The sequence below is a fragment of the Neoarius graeffei genome, chromosome 7 (assembly GCF_027579695.1).
Source record: "Neoarius graeffei isolate fNeoGra1 chromosome 7, fNeoGra1.pri, whole genome shotgun sequence".
NCBI lineage: Eukaryota > Metazoa > Chordata > Actinopteri > Siluriformes > Ariidae > Neoarius > Neoarius graeffei.
Window position 1 is genome coordinate 54,489,787 of NC_083575.1, and position 14,190 is coordinate 54,503,976.

The 14,190-nt window shown below is 41.0% G+C and overlaps 1 protein-coding gene across 1 annotated transcript in view; it reads right to left on the reverse strand.

Moving 5' to 3' along the window:
* Nucleotides 1–14,190, reverse strand: part of parga (poly (ADP-ribose) glycohydrolase a) — a 75,106-nt gene that overhangs the window by 28,313 nt on the left and 32,603 nt on the right. The window contains exons 10-12 of the mRNA XM_060925985.1: nt 9,741–9,820; nt 9,589–9,649; nt 4,034–4,109 (exon numbers count right to left, since the gene is read on the reverse strand). Of these exons, the coding sequence (XP_060781968.1) occupies nt 4,034–4,109; nt 9,589–9,649; nt 9,741–9,820 (217 nt within the window). The remainder of the gene's footprint in view (nt 1–4,033; nt 4,110–9,588; nt 9,650–9,740; nt 9,821–14,190) is intronic.

Here is a 14,190-nt window from a genome sequence, read left to right on the forward strand (position 1 = left end):
AGGGCTATTGGAAAAATGTTTTGTGGATGGATGAGACCAAAATATAACTTTTTGGTTTAAATGAGAAACGTTACGTTTGGAGAAAGGAAAACGCTGCATTCCAGCATAAGAACCCTATCCCATCTGTGAAACATGGTGGTGGTAGTATCATGGTTTGGGCCTGTTTTGCTGCATCTGGGCCAGGACGGCTTGCCATCATTGATGGAACAATGAATTCTGAATTATACCAGCGAATTCTAAAGGAAAATGTCAGGACATCTATCCATGAACTGAATCTCAAGAGAAGGTGGGTCATGCAGCAAGACAACGACCCTAAGCACACAAGTCGTTCTACCAAAGAATGGTTAAAGAAGAATAAAGTTAATGTTTTGGAATGGCCAAGTCAAAGTCCTGACCTTAATCCAATGGAAATGTTGTGGAAGGACCTGAAGTGAGCCGTTCATGTGAGGAAACCCACCAACATCCCAGAGTTGAAACTGTTCTGTACGGAGGAATGGGCTAAAATTCCTCCAAGCCGGTGTGCAGGACTGATCAACAGTTACCGGAAATATTTAGCTGCAGTTATTGCTGCACAAGGGGGTCACGCCAGATACTGAAAGCAAAGGTTCACATACTTTTGCCATTCACAGATATATAATATTGGATCATTTTCCTCAATAAATAAATGACCAAGTATCATGTTTTTGTCTGATTTGTTTAACTGGGTTCTCGTTATCTACTTATAGGACTTGTGTGAAAATCTGATGTTGTTTTAGGTCATATTTATGCAGAAATATAGAAAATTCTAAAGGGTTCACAAACTTTCAAGCACCACTGTACCAACAGGAAACTTGATGAAAATCAGTCAGGGTCCACTCCTCTATCAGTGTACCATGTTTCATGACTTTACACCTTACGGTTTGGCCTACAGCGGGAAAAATCTGTTTTTTGCGTTGCGCGCCCATTCATTTCAATGGGGAAAAAATTAATCCTTTAAAAAAATCCGGGATCCAGAAGGTGATCCGGATCACCGCCAAAATTTAATGGATTGTTACTTGTGCCCAGTCACACCTCTGGAAAAAATTTCAGAGCAATCCGTTCATTACTTTACCATAATGTTGCTAACAGACAAACCAACAAACCAACGCTACCAAAACATAACCTCCTTGGCGGAGGTAATAATCACGAGGCTATCAAAATAACCTTTATCAGATGTTTGTAAAATTAGCCTACTGATAAATCCTCCTCTCTACACCTGTCACCCACAGACACACAGAAGCAGGAAGTCACTCATTTAATGCAGTGCTGAAATAATGCAACTTATGATGTTTATTACTTTCATCAGTTTGTATGAATATTTGTTTGTTTATTACATTGTTACCAAACTAGTACCCTTACCTTTCTACCATACCACGTACCGTACTGAACCCAAAATTTTGGTACGGAACTAAATCTAGTCTGAGGTTCCTGGAGTCTGCTACAGTGGGAAGTCATTTTGCAGTGGAGTGAAAGGAGAGGGCCGTGCTGCTGGCTGTCGTCACTGATCAGGTGACTCAGCTTAGGGTCAGGACGCTGAAGCTCTTTTCAGCACTACTGGCATACTGTCAGCCCTTCCCAAGCTTCCAGAAATGCCCATATATCAATCCCGTTTGCAGGACCTCAGACACACCCAGGGGGACCTCTCAGGGTTGCTCATGTGTGGGCATTAGCTGTCAGCATATGACAGAGGAGAGGGGAGGCCGGGTGAGCTGGCATGACAAAGGTAGACACTCTGGCTGCAGTGATGTCAAGACACTAAAGCCCAAAGTGGGGGCAAGGCTAGAGAACATCAACTCTGAGATCATGTGCCAATACAAAACTGCAGAAAACGCATCAGCTGCAATTAAACAGCACTAGAAAAACACAGCAGCAAAGAGTTGACTTCAGTAGCAGGAACCTGTCCATTTTCACGTTTAGACTTTAAATTCCCTTTCAAATGAAACACTAATACAGCTTGTCACAAAACCACATTCACATTACAAGCCTCATTGTTCAATTCCAATTTTTTGCTCAGATCGGATTTGCCCATGTTGACGGTTCATATTCATAATTATACCTTTATCTAACTAATCTGAACGTATCTGTACTCCGAAACAGCACATATGCGCATGCTGATACATTTTTGCACGAGTCATCCACGTCACCAACAACAAACGACGTCACAACTTAGCATACTTTATTTTTCTTTGCCACTGTAGCCATGTTTGTTTGTGGCCGTGCTTTGCCGTTACTTTGGAAAATTGTTTTGAACATTACTCAATTGCAGTAGGTTCCTTCCAGTTCAGCTTGAATGGATTCATTTTCTCAAATAACAAGCACATCTTGAACTTCCACATCCTTCCACTGACTATTTTAACAGCTGTAGCTCTCCTACCATTGTTGTCTTTTCCAATTTGAAAAGACTGGATTTCTGTATCCACATTTCAGATCCATGACACATTAAGACAAAAAAAAAAAAAAAAGATTTGAGTTGCTTGGTAATGGCAATGTAGCCGATGTCAGACCACAATTTTGCCATTTATGTAAGGAGCAGGGCGGCACGGTGGTGTAGTGGTTAGCGCTGTCGCCTCACAGCAAGAAGGTCCTGTGTTCGAGCCCCGGGGCCGGCGAGGGCCTTTCTGTGTGGAGTTTGCATGTTCTCCCCGTGTCCGCGTGGGTTTCCTCTGGGTGCTCCGGTTTCCCCCCACAGTCCAAAGACATGCAGGTTAGGTTAACTGGTGACTCTAAATTGAGCGTAGGTGTGAATGTGAGTGTGAATGGTTGTCTGTGTCTATGTGTCAGCCCTGTGATGACCTGGCGACTTGTCCAGGGTGTACCCCGCCTTTCGCCCATAGTCAGCTGGGATAGGCTCCAGCTTGCCTGCGACCCTGTAGAAGGATAAAGCGGCTAGAGATAATGAGATGAGATGTAAGGGGCATTAATGTTGTTGAGGCATTTTTGTTTTAGGATTATAATATACACATGTTAACAAGAATTATCTACAGAGTAGGTATATGAATCTTTATATTAGCAATAAATCCCTTTTTATTAAAAGCCATAAACCTTTTTACACCCATGTTGTTTACTATAGTAATCTTCTTCAGTGTGATTTAAATACAGATGGACAAAATGAAGATCAAGTCTAAAAAGGAACTGCATTCCTGTTGAGGCCAAACTGAATAACAGTTATAAAATATTACATTAATATTCCAACATTTCTGACTTGATCTTTAACAATCCCATCTGTGGGCTGTGGTCAGAGAATAGCTTCGGCATGTTTCCTTGCATTGAGGAAACTAAATAAATAAACAGGAAAAATTTGTGTAATGGCAGTTATTGGGACAGTCGAATAAACTTATACACAAGTTGCTAGAAAACATTCATGAAGCTTGACAAATAAATTAAGCATAACCTACACTCACTGGCCACTTTATTAGGAACACCCATACACCTGCTGTTTTATGCAGTTATCTAATCAGCCGATCCCTTGACAGCAACACAATGCATAAAATCATGCGGATACAAAATCAAGCGCTTCAGCTACTTTTCCACTTCAAACAGCAGAATGGGAAAAATTGTGATCTCTGTGAGTTTCACTGTGGCATGGGTGTTGGTGCCAGATGGACTGGTTTGAGTATTTTAGAAACTGCTGATCTTCTAGGGTTCACACACACACACACACACACACACACACACACACACACACACACACACCTCGAGCTTACACAGAATGGTGCGAAAAACACCCCACCCCCCCAAAAAAAAAAAAATTGCGTGAGTGACAGTTCTGTGGGTAGAAAATGTCTTGATAAGAGAGGTCAGAAGAAAATGGCCAGATTGGTCCAAGCTGCCAGGAAGAATATATAACTCATAGCAACTCTTTACAACCATGGTGAGCAGAAAAACCATCTCAGCATGCAACAGTAGAACACCACATTGGGTTCAACTCCTGCCAGCCAAGAACAGGAATCTTAAAATCAAGAACAAGTTCCTATTAAAGTGGCCGGTGAGTGTATGTATGCACTAATGTGCTCACCTGCAGCATTCCATATCCCTGATCTTCAATAGTCCCCTCGCAAGTGATATGAAGTCGTGTGAGACTGGTAGCCAAACTGAGAGGAAAGAGAATTACAAGAACACAGTGTCATAGATGCAAAGCACCCCAATCATCTGGCTACCCAAACTGTTAAAAGATGACAGATCTGCATTGAATATTTGGAGAGGAGTGTAGAGGAGTTGAGCATTTGTTTAAATCTGTTTTAATATCATCATGTGGAAGTTGTTCTTGGTCTCAGTAGCAGCATTGTAATGGAAATGCTGGGTATCTTGTACTATTGACTCAGCCCTTAAAGTCCCCGTGTTTTAACTTTTGTTGTTAAGCAAAAGATAAACTGATCGGCAGTTTGCACACTAATCTAAACTGCTCAGTTAAATAGTTTGTCCGGTTTAAAGAGAGGAGCTACGTCATCAGTAACATATGAATTTTCTCAAATAGTACATCACATGAAATTATCTCACCCACCCAACTTGCACTCTTTTGGTTACTAAAGGTGTCCTTCGAGAGTTTATTACAACCCCGATTCCAAAAAAGTTGGGACAAAGTACAAATTGTAAATAAAAATGGAATGCAATGATGTGGAAGTTTCAGAATTCCATATTTTATTCAGAATAGAACATAGATGACATATCAAATGTTTAAACTGAGAAAATGTATCATTTAAAGAGAAAAATTAGGTGATTTTAAATTTCATGACAACAACACATCTCAAAAAAGTTGGGACAAGGCCATGTTTACCACTGTGAGACATCCCCTTTTCTCTTTACAACAGTCTGTAAACGTCTGGGGACTGAGGAGACAAGTTGCTCAAGTTTAGGGATAGGAATGTTAACCCATTCTTGTCTAATGTAGGATTCTAGTTGCTCAACTGTCTTAGGTCTTTTTTTGTCGTATCTTCCGTTTTATGATGCGCCAAATGTTTTCTATGGGTGAAAGATCTGGACTGCAGGCTGGCCAGTTCAGTACCCGGACCCTTCTTCTACGCAGCCATGATGCTGTAATTGATGCAGTATGTGGTTTGGCAATGTCATGTTGGAAAATGCAAGGTCTTCCCTAAAAGAGACGTCGTCTGGATGGGAGCATATGTTGCTCTAGAACCTGGATATACCTTTCAGCATTAAAGGTGTCTTTCCAGATGTGTAAGCTGCCCATGCCACACACACTAATGCAACCCCATACCATCAGAGATGCAGGCTTCTGAACTGAGCGCTGATAACTTGGGTCGTCCTTCTCCTCTTTAGTCCGAATGACACGGTGTCCCTGATTTCCATAAAGAACTTCAAATTTTGATTCGTCTGGCCACAGAACAGTTTTCCACTTTGCCACAGTCCATTTTAAATGAGCCTTGGCCCAGAGAAGACGTCTGCGCTTCTGGATCATGTTTAGATACGGCTTCTTCTTTGAACTATAGAGTTTTAGCTGGCAATGGCGGATGGCACGGTGAATTGTGTTCACAGATAATGTTCTCTGGAAATATTCCTGAGCCCATTTTGTGATTTCCAATGCAGAAGCATGCCTGTATGTGATGCAGTGCCGTCTAAGGGCCCGAAGATCACGGGCACCCAGTATGGTTTTCCGGCCTTGACCCTTACGCACAGAGATTCTTCCAGATTCTCTGAATCTTTGGATGATATTATGCACTGTAGATGATGATATGTTCAAACTCTTTGCAATTTTACACTGTCGAACTCCTTTCTGATACTGCTCCACTATTTGTCGGCGCAGAATTGGGGGGATTGGTGATCCTCTTCCCATCTTTATTTCTGAGAGCCGCTGCCACTCCAAGATGCTCTTTTTATATCCAGTCATGTTAATGACCTATTGCCAATTGACCTAATGAGTTGCAATTTGGTCCTCCAGCTGTTCCTTTTTTGTACCTTTAACTTTTCCAGCCTCTTATTGCCCCTGTCCCAACTTTTTTGAGACGTGTTGCTGTCATGAAATTTAAAATGAGCCAATATTTGGCATGAAATTTCAAAATGTTTCACTTTCGACATTTGATATCTTGTCTATGTTCTATTGTGAATACAATATCAGTTTTTGAGATTTGTAAATTATTGCATTCCGTTTTTATTTACAATTTGTACTTTGTCCCAACTTTTTTGGAATCGGGGTTGTACAAGCCCCACATTGTTCTTTATATTTATTAATTTACTCAATTATTATATAATATTAACATTCCCATATATATTAGTTCCTCCATATTAACAGCACTCCATGACAGCTTTCTCCAGCATGCTTTTACATTGATTATCAATTTTCAAAAAACACCTGAAAGCAAACATCATGTTTTTTTAGGACAAGAGTGGAAAAGGATACAGTACCCATCAAGACCACCACAAATGAAGAAGCTACATGCAACAATGCCCTACAAAACCTTGACCCTATTTATCACTCTGCTCTATGGTTTGCCGCAAACACCCCTTTCAAAACACATTACTGCAATTTACTCTGCACTCAAATGGCCTTCTCTACATATATCTGCCATAATATCCATTAGTTCACTTTACAAGACTCTTCTTAGGTCACTTCGCTCCTTACTTACGGCATTTGGTACTATTAGGCATAACACAAGGTCCTCTGTTCATGTTCAATTTCAAGTTCCCAAAATCCAATACCTCTTTCAGTTTGTCATCATTTCAGACTGCTGCTGCAAAGCACTGGAATACTTTCAAAAACAACAAGACGACAGAGTCATCTATATCCCCACCCTATATACCAACTATATACCAAGTTTCAAGATATTATTTGTCACATTTAAACCAACTGACCTCAGCAGCCCATGGCACAAGCCCACCGGACCATTGGTCCAGGTGAGCTAAAAATTAAAATTTCTCACATTTCTTAGTATCAAAAGGCACATATACATTACTTAAATCAACACATATACCAACTTTCAAGACCATACCACTCCTAGTTTTTCAAGTTCTGCTCCGGAAACAAAACCTACCCCCAAGACTAACCTGAGAGACTAATGGCCCTTTTCCACTACCCTTTTTCAGCTCACTTCAGCTCGCTTCAGCTCACTTCAGCCCGACACGGCTCGCGTTTCGACTACCAAAAACCAGCACGACTCAGCTCGTTTCAGCCCTGCTTAGCCCCTAAAACTCGCACCGTTTTGGAGTAGGGCTGAAGCGAGCCAAACCGTGCTGACTGAGGCTGGGGGCGTGAGCAGACACTCCCCTGTGCACTGATTGGTGAGGAGGAGTGTCCTCACATGCCCACACACGCCCCGCGAGCGCGCTGGGATCTGTAAACACCGCAAACCCGGAAGAAGAAGAATTACGAATTACGAGAATTTCTGAAGCCTTATGCGCCTCGCCTCATCTATACGCTCTTGCCAGTATCTGTTGGCGTTGTCAAGCCACAGCACCAAGACCAGCAACACTAACGACTCCATGTCCTCCATGTTTATTGTTTACTATTCGGGTCGTGAGACTACTGCTTAAAAGCTCACTGAATCAGTGACATACAGAGCATCGTGGACGAGTTCGCGGAGCGCAAGGCTCGCCGTATGCCCTTCAAATAATGCGCGCAGTAGGCTATTGATGTTTTATTATGAGCCATGTACAGTATGTCGCCGAATGTTTTTTTGTTTCTGAGTTACATGTTCGTTTGAAGGACTTAATGTACAAAATAACATAGTTGCACCCCGTAGTGTTGAAATTGGTAAACACAGTGCATTCAGTGAGGTTTGCACCGCCCTCCTTTTATTTCTGACTCTTCCTGTCACCGTTGCAACCTCTGAGCGCTCATTCGTATGCCCTTCAAATAATGTGCGCAGTATAGGCTATTGATGTTTTATTATGAGCCATGTACAGTATCCTAATGTTTTTTGTTTCTGAGTTACATGTTCGTTTGAAGGACTTGATGTACTAAATAACATAGTTGCACCCGGTAGTGTTGAAATTGGTAAACACCGCAGTTGCGGACATTTTGTAGCCTAAAATGATGTTATGATAAGCTTTAATAAAGGGTCCGGTCATTTGCCCCGCCCCCGGCCCGGCTCTGACTTGTTCCGCCACTGTCACTGATGTCACTGTTTGCGCTGCTTAACGACATCACATGACGTCCACCCACTTTCGCTAACTCCACCCAATGTGTCCACCCACTTCCAGCCAGCATGGTTCAGCGCGGTTGTAGTCGAAATGCAACTCCAACAGCCCCGCTCAGCCCGACTCAGCTCGACTCGGCACGGCACGGCTCAGCCGCGTTTGTAGTGGAAAAGCGGCATTTGTCTGAAATTGTTTCCATGGAAAAAATGAAAAATTAAAATTTCTCAAATTTCTTAGTATGAAAAGGTACATCTACATCACCTTGTTAACATGTATACCAAGTTTCAAATACGCATCATGGATAGTTTTGGATACATGCTCCAGAAACAAACATTGCTCTTAGAAACTAAGTCAAAACCTATTTATGTAAAAATTTGAAAAATACTTAAAAAAAAAAAAAAAAAATCCAAAATAGCAAAAGGCACCATTTCACATGTTGCTTGATAAGTATACAAAGTTTCATGAAGATGTCTTCAGTAGTTTTAAAGATATGGCACGGAAACGAAAACGTGACCGGACGGACAGCCGGACGGACCCTGTGGGCGGGGGATAAAAATCCCATGAAACAAAATTGAAACTGGACAAATTCATCCCTATTCTGCTTGTTTTCCAGAATTCTATTAAATACATTTTCTCTCCAAGTAAGCACTTTTGTAAAATCTTTATAAAGCTGTGTTCTCAATCTTGTGATGTTGTTTTTGTATTTGGTATCATTATAACTTATTTCTTCCCCTTTTAATTCCACTTTATATTTCTCTGCTTACCAGGAAACCACTGCAAATAAGAACGTGTCCTTAAATGTTCTTAACCTTCACAGGTGAACTTAATATCAATTCTTATTTCAAAAAATCTTGCAACACTATGAAATTTTAAACTAATACCATTCATTAAGCCGGTGGAAAATTTGCACTGGCATCTCCACTTTTTTAAAATCTATGTACAGTAAATAAGGCAACTACGTACACATTGTAAGTAAGATTCATTAAGTTAAATACTGAGTATATCGTATATAAAACACATTTCAGTAAATTATGATACAAAGAGAGGGCTGGAAATGGTCAATATTTTTTGTGAAAAACTAAGAAAGAAAGAAATATTTACTCCAGTTTAATTACTAATGAAAGCTGCAAGACTGCAGCCCAGGCTTTGATATCGTTCCAAGCACAGGCATTTCAGTGGTCTGAGATTTTAATAAGCTAAAACGACAGGCAGATCAACCTGATGTAAAGTAGATTTTTACTTCCTGCTCCTTCACTCAGCTTCCAGGCTGCATTGCCTGGGGAAGCAAATGGCCTGGGAGTCTACACAGTGCCACGCTTCATTTATCAAGCGAGCAGTGGGTTTGAAGGCATGATCTCTCAGAGTGGATAGCACAAGATACGAGTGAGGCTCTTAAACTGGTTCGCTTGAAAAAAAATCATAGGTCAAAACACTCATTTTACACCACATACTACATTTGTATTGATATTTGAAAAGTACCTTTCCCATTTAGGAAAACTCTTCAGGCTTTGTCTTGTAAATGTCACAAGGCCAGTGGGCTCTGAAGGTGAAACAATAAACATGTAAGTGTAAGCCGCAATAATGTGAAAACGTACAGATAATTTACTTAAAGTCTGAATGCCAGGGCTTACTTTCAGTGGTGACTCTTCGGAAATAGCAAAGAAGAGTTCTGAGTTTTTCAATCTTCCGATGAGCAGATCCCTCAAACAATCTGCAAGCAAGAGAGACAAAACAAGCTCTTAAAAACAAACAAAAAAAACCTCAAATAGAACAAGTGTAAGGAGGAGAGAGAAAAAAAGTGACACATGAGAGACACAAGATCAGTTCTGCTGACCATCCTGATTTAGAGGCAATCTTAGCACAGGAGGTCCACACAGTGTCTCATACCCTCACACACGTGACCAATCCTAATGCTGCTTGCTCAGGGAGCACACTTCCCCCCCAGTCAAGACAATAATCATTGGGCTGCTGTCCTCAGGCTAATCGGTGCACTTGTGTAACACTCCACAAAGAACGACAGCCAGAGGAACACAACCGCCTTCCCTTAAAAGCCATTAGGGAGCTACTGGTCCACTTTAAAAAGGTCTGAAGTAACCAGGGTTAAAGTCTTCTAATGCGGTTTCTGTAGTTAGAACAGCACAGTTGTCCAGCTAATCATGCACTAGCATTTATTACTTCTGCCACCATACTGAAAATGCATACAAAGAATAAAAGAGAAAATAAATGAATAAAACAGGAAATTTAAAAAATGGCAAAAGGAAATCAAATGGATTAAAAGTCCTTCAATGAGAAAAAAAAAATCCTGCATGGTATTGTTTCTTTATAAAATTCATTTAAGCACATGGCTCAGGAGCCAAACTGTCTTTAGTGCAAGATAGCTGCTGATGTATGAAAACAAATCATTGCTTAAAGCATATACGCAGAGCCATGGCCTCACTTTCGTTTATAAATGCCTTGAGACCTCAAGAAAGGCACAGGAATAGTTTCAAGTGTTAACAATAAATCTAATATAGTAATTTTTACGATTAAAGTGATTCATATAGGTAGTGGTCTCAGTGAATGACCTTGACGTCCGTATAGTCACAGCAGGAAGTCTATCGGAGCTGACTGCAACTCTGATCCTCCATTTTGAGCTAATTTATCGCCATGCCACGTAGATGTGTTTTTGGCCGGTGCAGCAACATGACAGAAGCTGGATTTATGTTACGTTCATGGCCCAAGAATGTTCAAACTACAAAGATTTGGACGCGTTTTGCGAGACGTTCACGGACACATTGGGCGCCTATGAAGTGGTCTCTCCTCTGCTCTGCGCATTTTACTGAAGACTCGTACGAAACCTCTGATCTGTTGAGGAGCATTGGCTATAAGCCCGTATTGAAAGAGGGTGCAATACCAACAATTTAAAAAAAAAAAAACACTACAAGAAAAGGAAATTATTTATTTATTTTTAAAGGAAAGTGAGTTCAGTTGCACCAGTCCTCCAGGAGTGAGCGCAGGGTTGCTGCTAAAACCCGGGATGGAACGGAACGGGACATATCGCTTGGGCAGTGACCTCCCTGCAGTTGTTGCTAAAACCAGTGACATCCCGTTCAGTCCTGGGTTTTAGTAATTGCCTGAGTCGAGCAGTAATGGCAGACTACACAGTATGAAGAAAAGTGAATGAGTGAAGCAGCCGTCTTATTTCTAAACTGGATATTGCTGCCATCTCGCCCTTGGAAGAAGTGAATGAAGACCTCGGCCTTAAAACCGGTTCCTGCTGTGACGTCACGCACTCAGGGCTGGCTGGCTGGCTCAGCGGGGCAGCTCGAATGCCAACTTTGCGGTTGATTTTAACTCTCAAAAATATATATATTTTTTATTCCCATTTATGCAGCATACAAGAGTCAAGGATGGAGAGACTATCCACTCAGAAATGTATTTAAAAATAAAGGCTCTGCGTATCTCCTTTAAATACGTATAAATTAAATACAGCCTCTGTGATCTCAGGATTATAAATCATTTACTGTATTCAGCAGACTCCAAGTTTTATCAAAACGGTAATATTTTTTATAAATATTAAAGATTCCTATAATACCCTTCTTTCACTCATTTATTCGTTCATCTTTAGTGATCACTTTAGTCTGATTAAGAACGTATTGGACCAGAACTTATCCCAGGAAACACTTAGCATGAGGGCAGGATGCTAGTGAATCGCAGGACACACACACAGGCAATTTAGAGTTGTCAATCCCTCTACTGGCACGTGGAGGTGGGAGGAAACTGGAAAACCTGACAGACATTAAGCTGTTGAGGCTGCAATGCTACACGTTGCACCATAGTGCCACCCTAATAGCATTCTGATCCAGCTAATTTTAGAAAACATCAAGCTGACTTAAATAATAAGTATAGTCCTAAAAGACCACCCATGCACCCTGAAACCAACCTTTTCTCAATAAGAAATTTTGTACAAGCGATAATGACCTCTCTTCAATAATGTCCCTTAATTTCTAATGGGAAAAAAACCTGGACTGACAGGCCAATATTTAGCATAATATAACTACATCTCTGAGTGCCCGTCTATCCATCAAGTCACAGAAGGGAACCAAAAAAAAAGGACATTGACAGGTCTGCCAAATAAGCAATCTCTCAATTGCCCAGGGCTCGACTGCGGTGCAGCACAAGCGAATAAGTAAAGTGATGGACAGTCATTCAATTAGAGTGGGCTGCGCCATAACGATCTGCATGTCTGGAATCTCCGCTGTCTTTGGAAAACTCGTTTCCTATTGGATCCTCTTGCCATAGAGCAGAATGAGAAGCTGATGCACTGGCTGAAGTCTGTGTCCCTTTGTTGTGCTCATCTGTATAAGCCATCTGACTTATAGAGTGCTGCAATCACTCAGGCAATCACAATCCAACCCACTTTAGCCATCTTTAGCCAGGGGACATAAAACCCAAAACAAAGAAATGACTATAATGGAAGTGTAGAGTAGTGCAGCAGTGTCTGGCTTTCTTCATGTGCAGTGCCCAAGAGAAAGTACTTGAAGCAACATGCTTGATGAATGGTGTCATCTATCTGTGTAAAACAAATATCCCTTTGCTTTATTTACACAGACCCGTGATATCCACCTGGTCAGGGAAATGTATTTTACTAACTTTAAAGCCAAAACGTGGTATATTAGATTCCAGGAGAAACTGGATAATGTCTAACAAGAACTGTGCAAGCACTGCTGGTATCTAATGGTATCTTAACAACATTTTAACCCCTGCGAATTCAATAAGCCTCAATATTACTGCAAACAGACACCCCAAACGTCATCACATGGTATAAGAGGATTCAAGAAAAATATAACAAAGGAAAAAGGAAGCCAAACTGTTATAACCATCTGCGAAAGTTAAACTGTAATTCATTACAGTGTAGAAACTTAAAAAAAAAAAAAAAAAAAAAATTATAAGAGCTGAATATGCATGATGGTGAATTCAGACTGGATATAATCTATGGAAAGTTTTATAGAGAAATGCAGCAATGTCTCAACAAATAGATGCCCACGTATTCTAGAGAACGCCGTAACACATCAATGCGCTTTAGTTAGCTTTTAAAGGCCTGAGATCACATATACCCCTTTTCCACCAAATCAGTTCCAGGGCTGGTTCGGAGCCAGTGCTGGTGCTGGTTCACAACTCGTTCAACTTGCGAGCCAGCTGAGAACCAGTTTGCTTTTCCATAGCTCGCGGTGCTAAGGGAAGCCACGTCATTACGTCGCTGTATACGTCAGTTACGTCGCTACGTTTGCATAAACCTTGGCGTGAATATCGAAGCAAAAGCAACAACGCGGAAGAAGCAGCAGCAACAACAACAATAATGGATGACTTCGCGTTTGTACAGCTGCTGCTTCTCGTCGCTTAAAAATGGCGATCTTTCGCGGTCTTGTTATTGTTCTTAACAACTCCGCCCCCCCGCTGACGTAAGCGGTTCTTTCCTCTGGCCCAGCAGAGAGCTGGTGCTAGCCTGGAACTGTTTTTTTCTGGCCCCAGAACCAGTTCGTCAGTGGAAACAGAAAACCCGGTTCCAAACTAAGCACTGGCCCCGAACCAGCCCTGGAACTGCTTTGGTGGAAAAGGCGCAACAGTGGCTTAATACTGTATATGGCTATAGCATGAGACCAAAAAGACCCTTCTACAAATTCCTCCTACAAGCAGAAAAAGTGATAAAACCCCCTACAGTGTTGCTCAGGTATATTTTGGTAAGATGACTTTGATTTGAAACCCAGCACACCAGCAACAAACAAACAAAACAAACAAACGGGTGGACTGCATATCAGAGAAACAGATATTGGATGCTGTAACAAACAAACAAAAGATTGAAGTTGGATTTGGAAAAGACATTTATCTTTAGAACTGGAAATATTTACATATAAATATATTTGACTGTTTTTTCTTTTATTTGAATCATTTTATATTATATTTATACTTTACTATATTTACAGTGTTACTGATTTTGGTGTGAAATTTTAACTGAAAGATTCGAGTTTAAAAAGAATTACAGCTTCATAGTTCTTAACGAACTATCGGATGAGTATTGATATCGGCTGAGGTTTCATCATC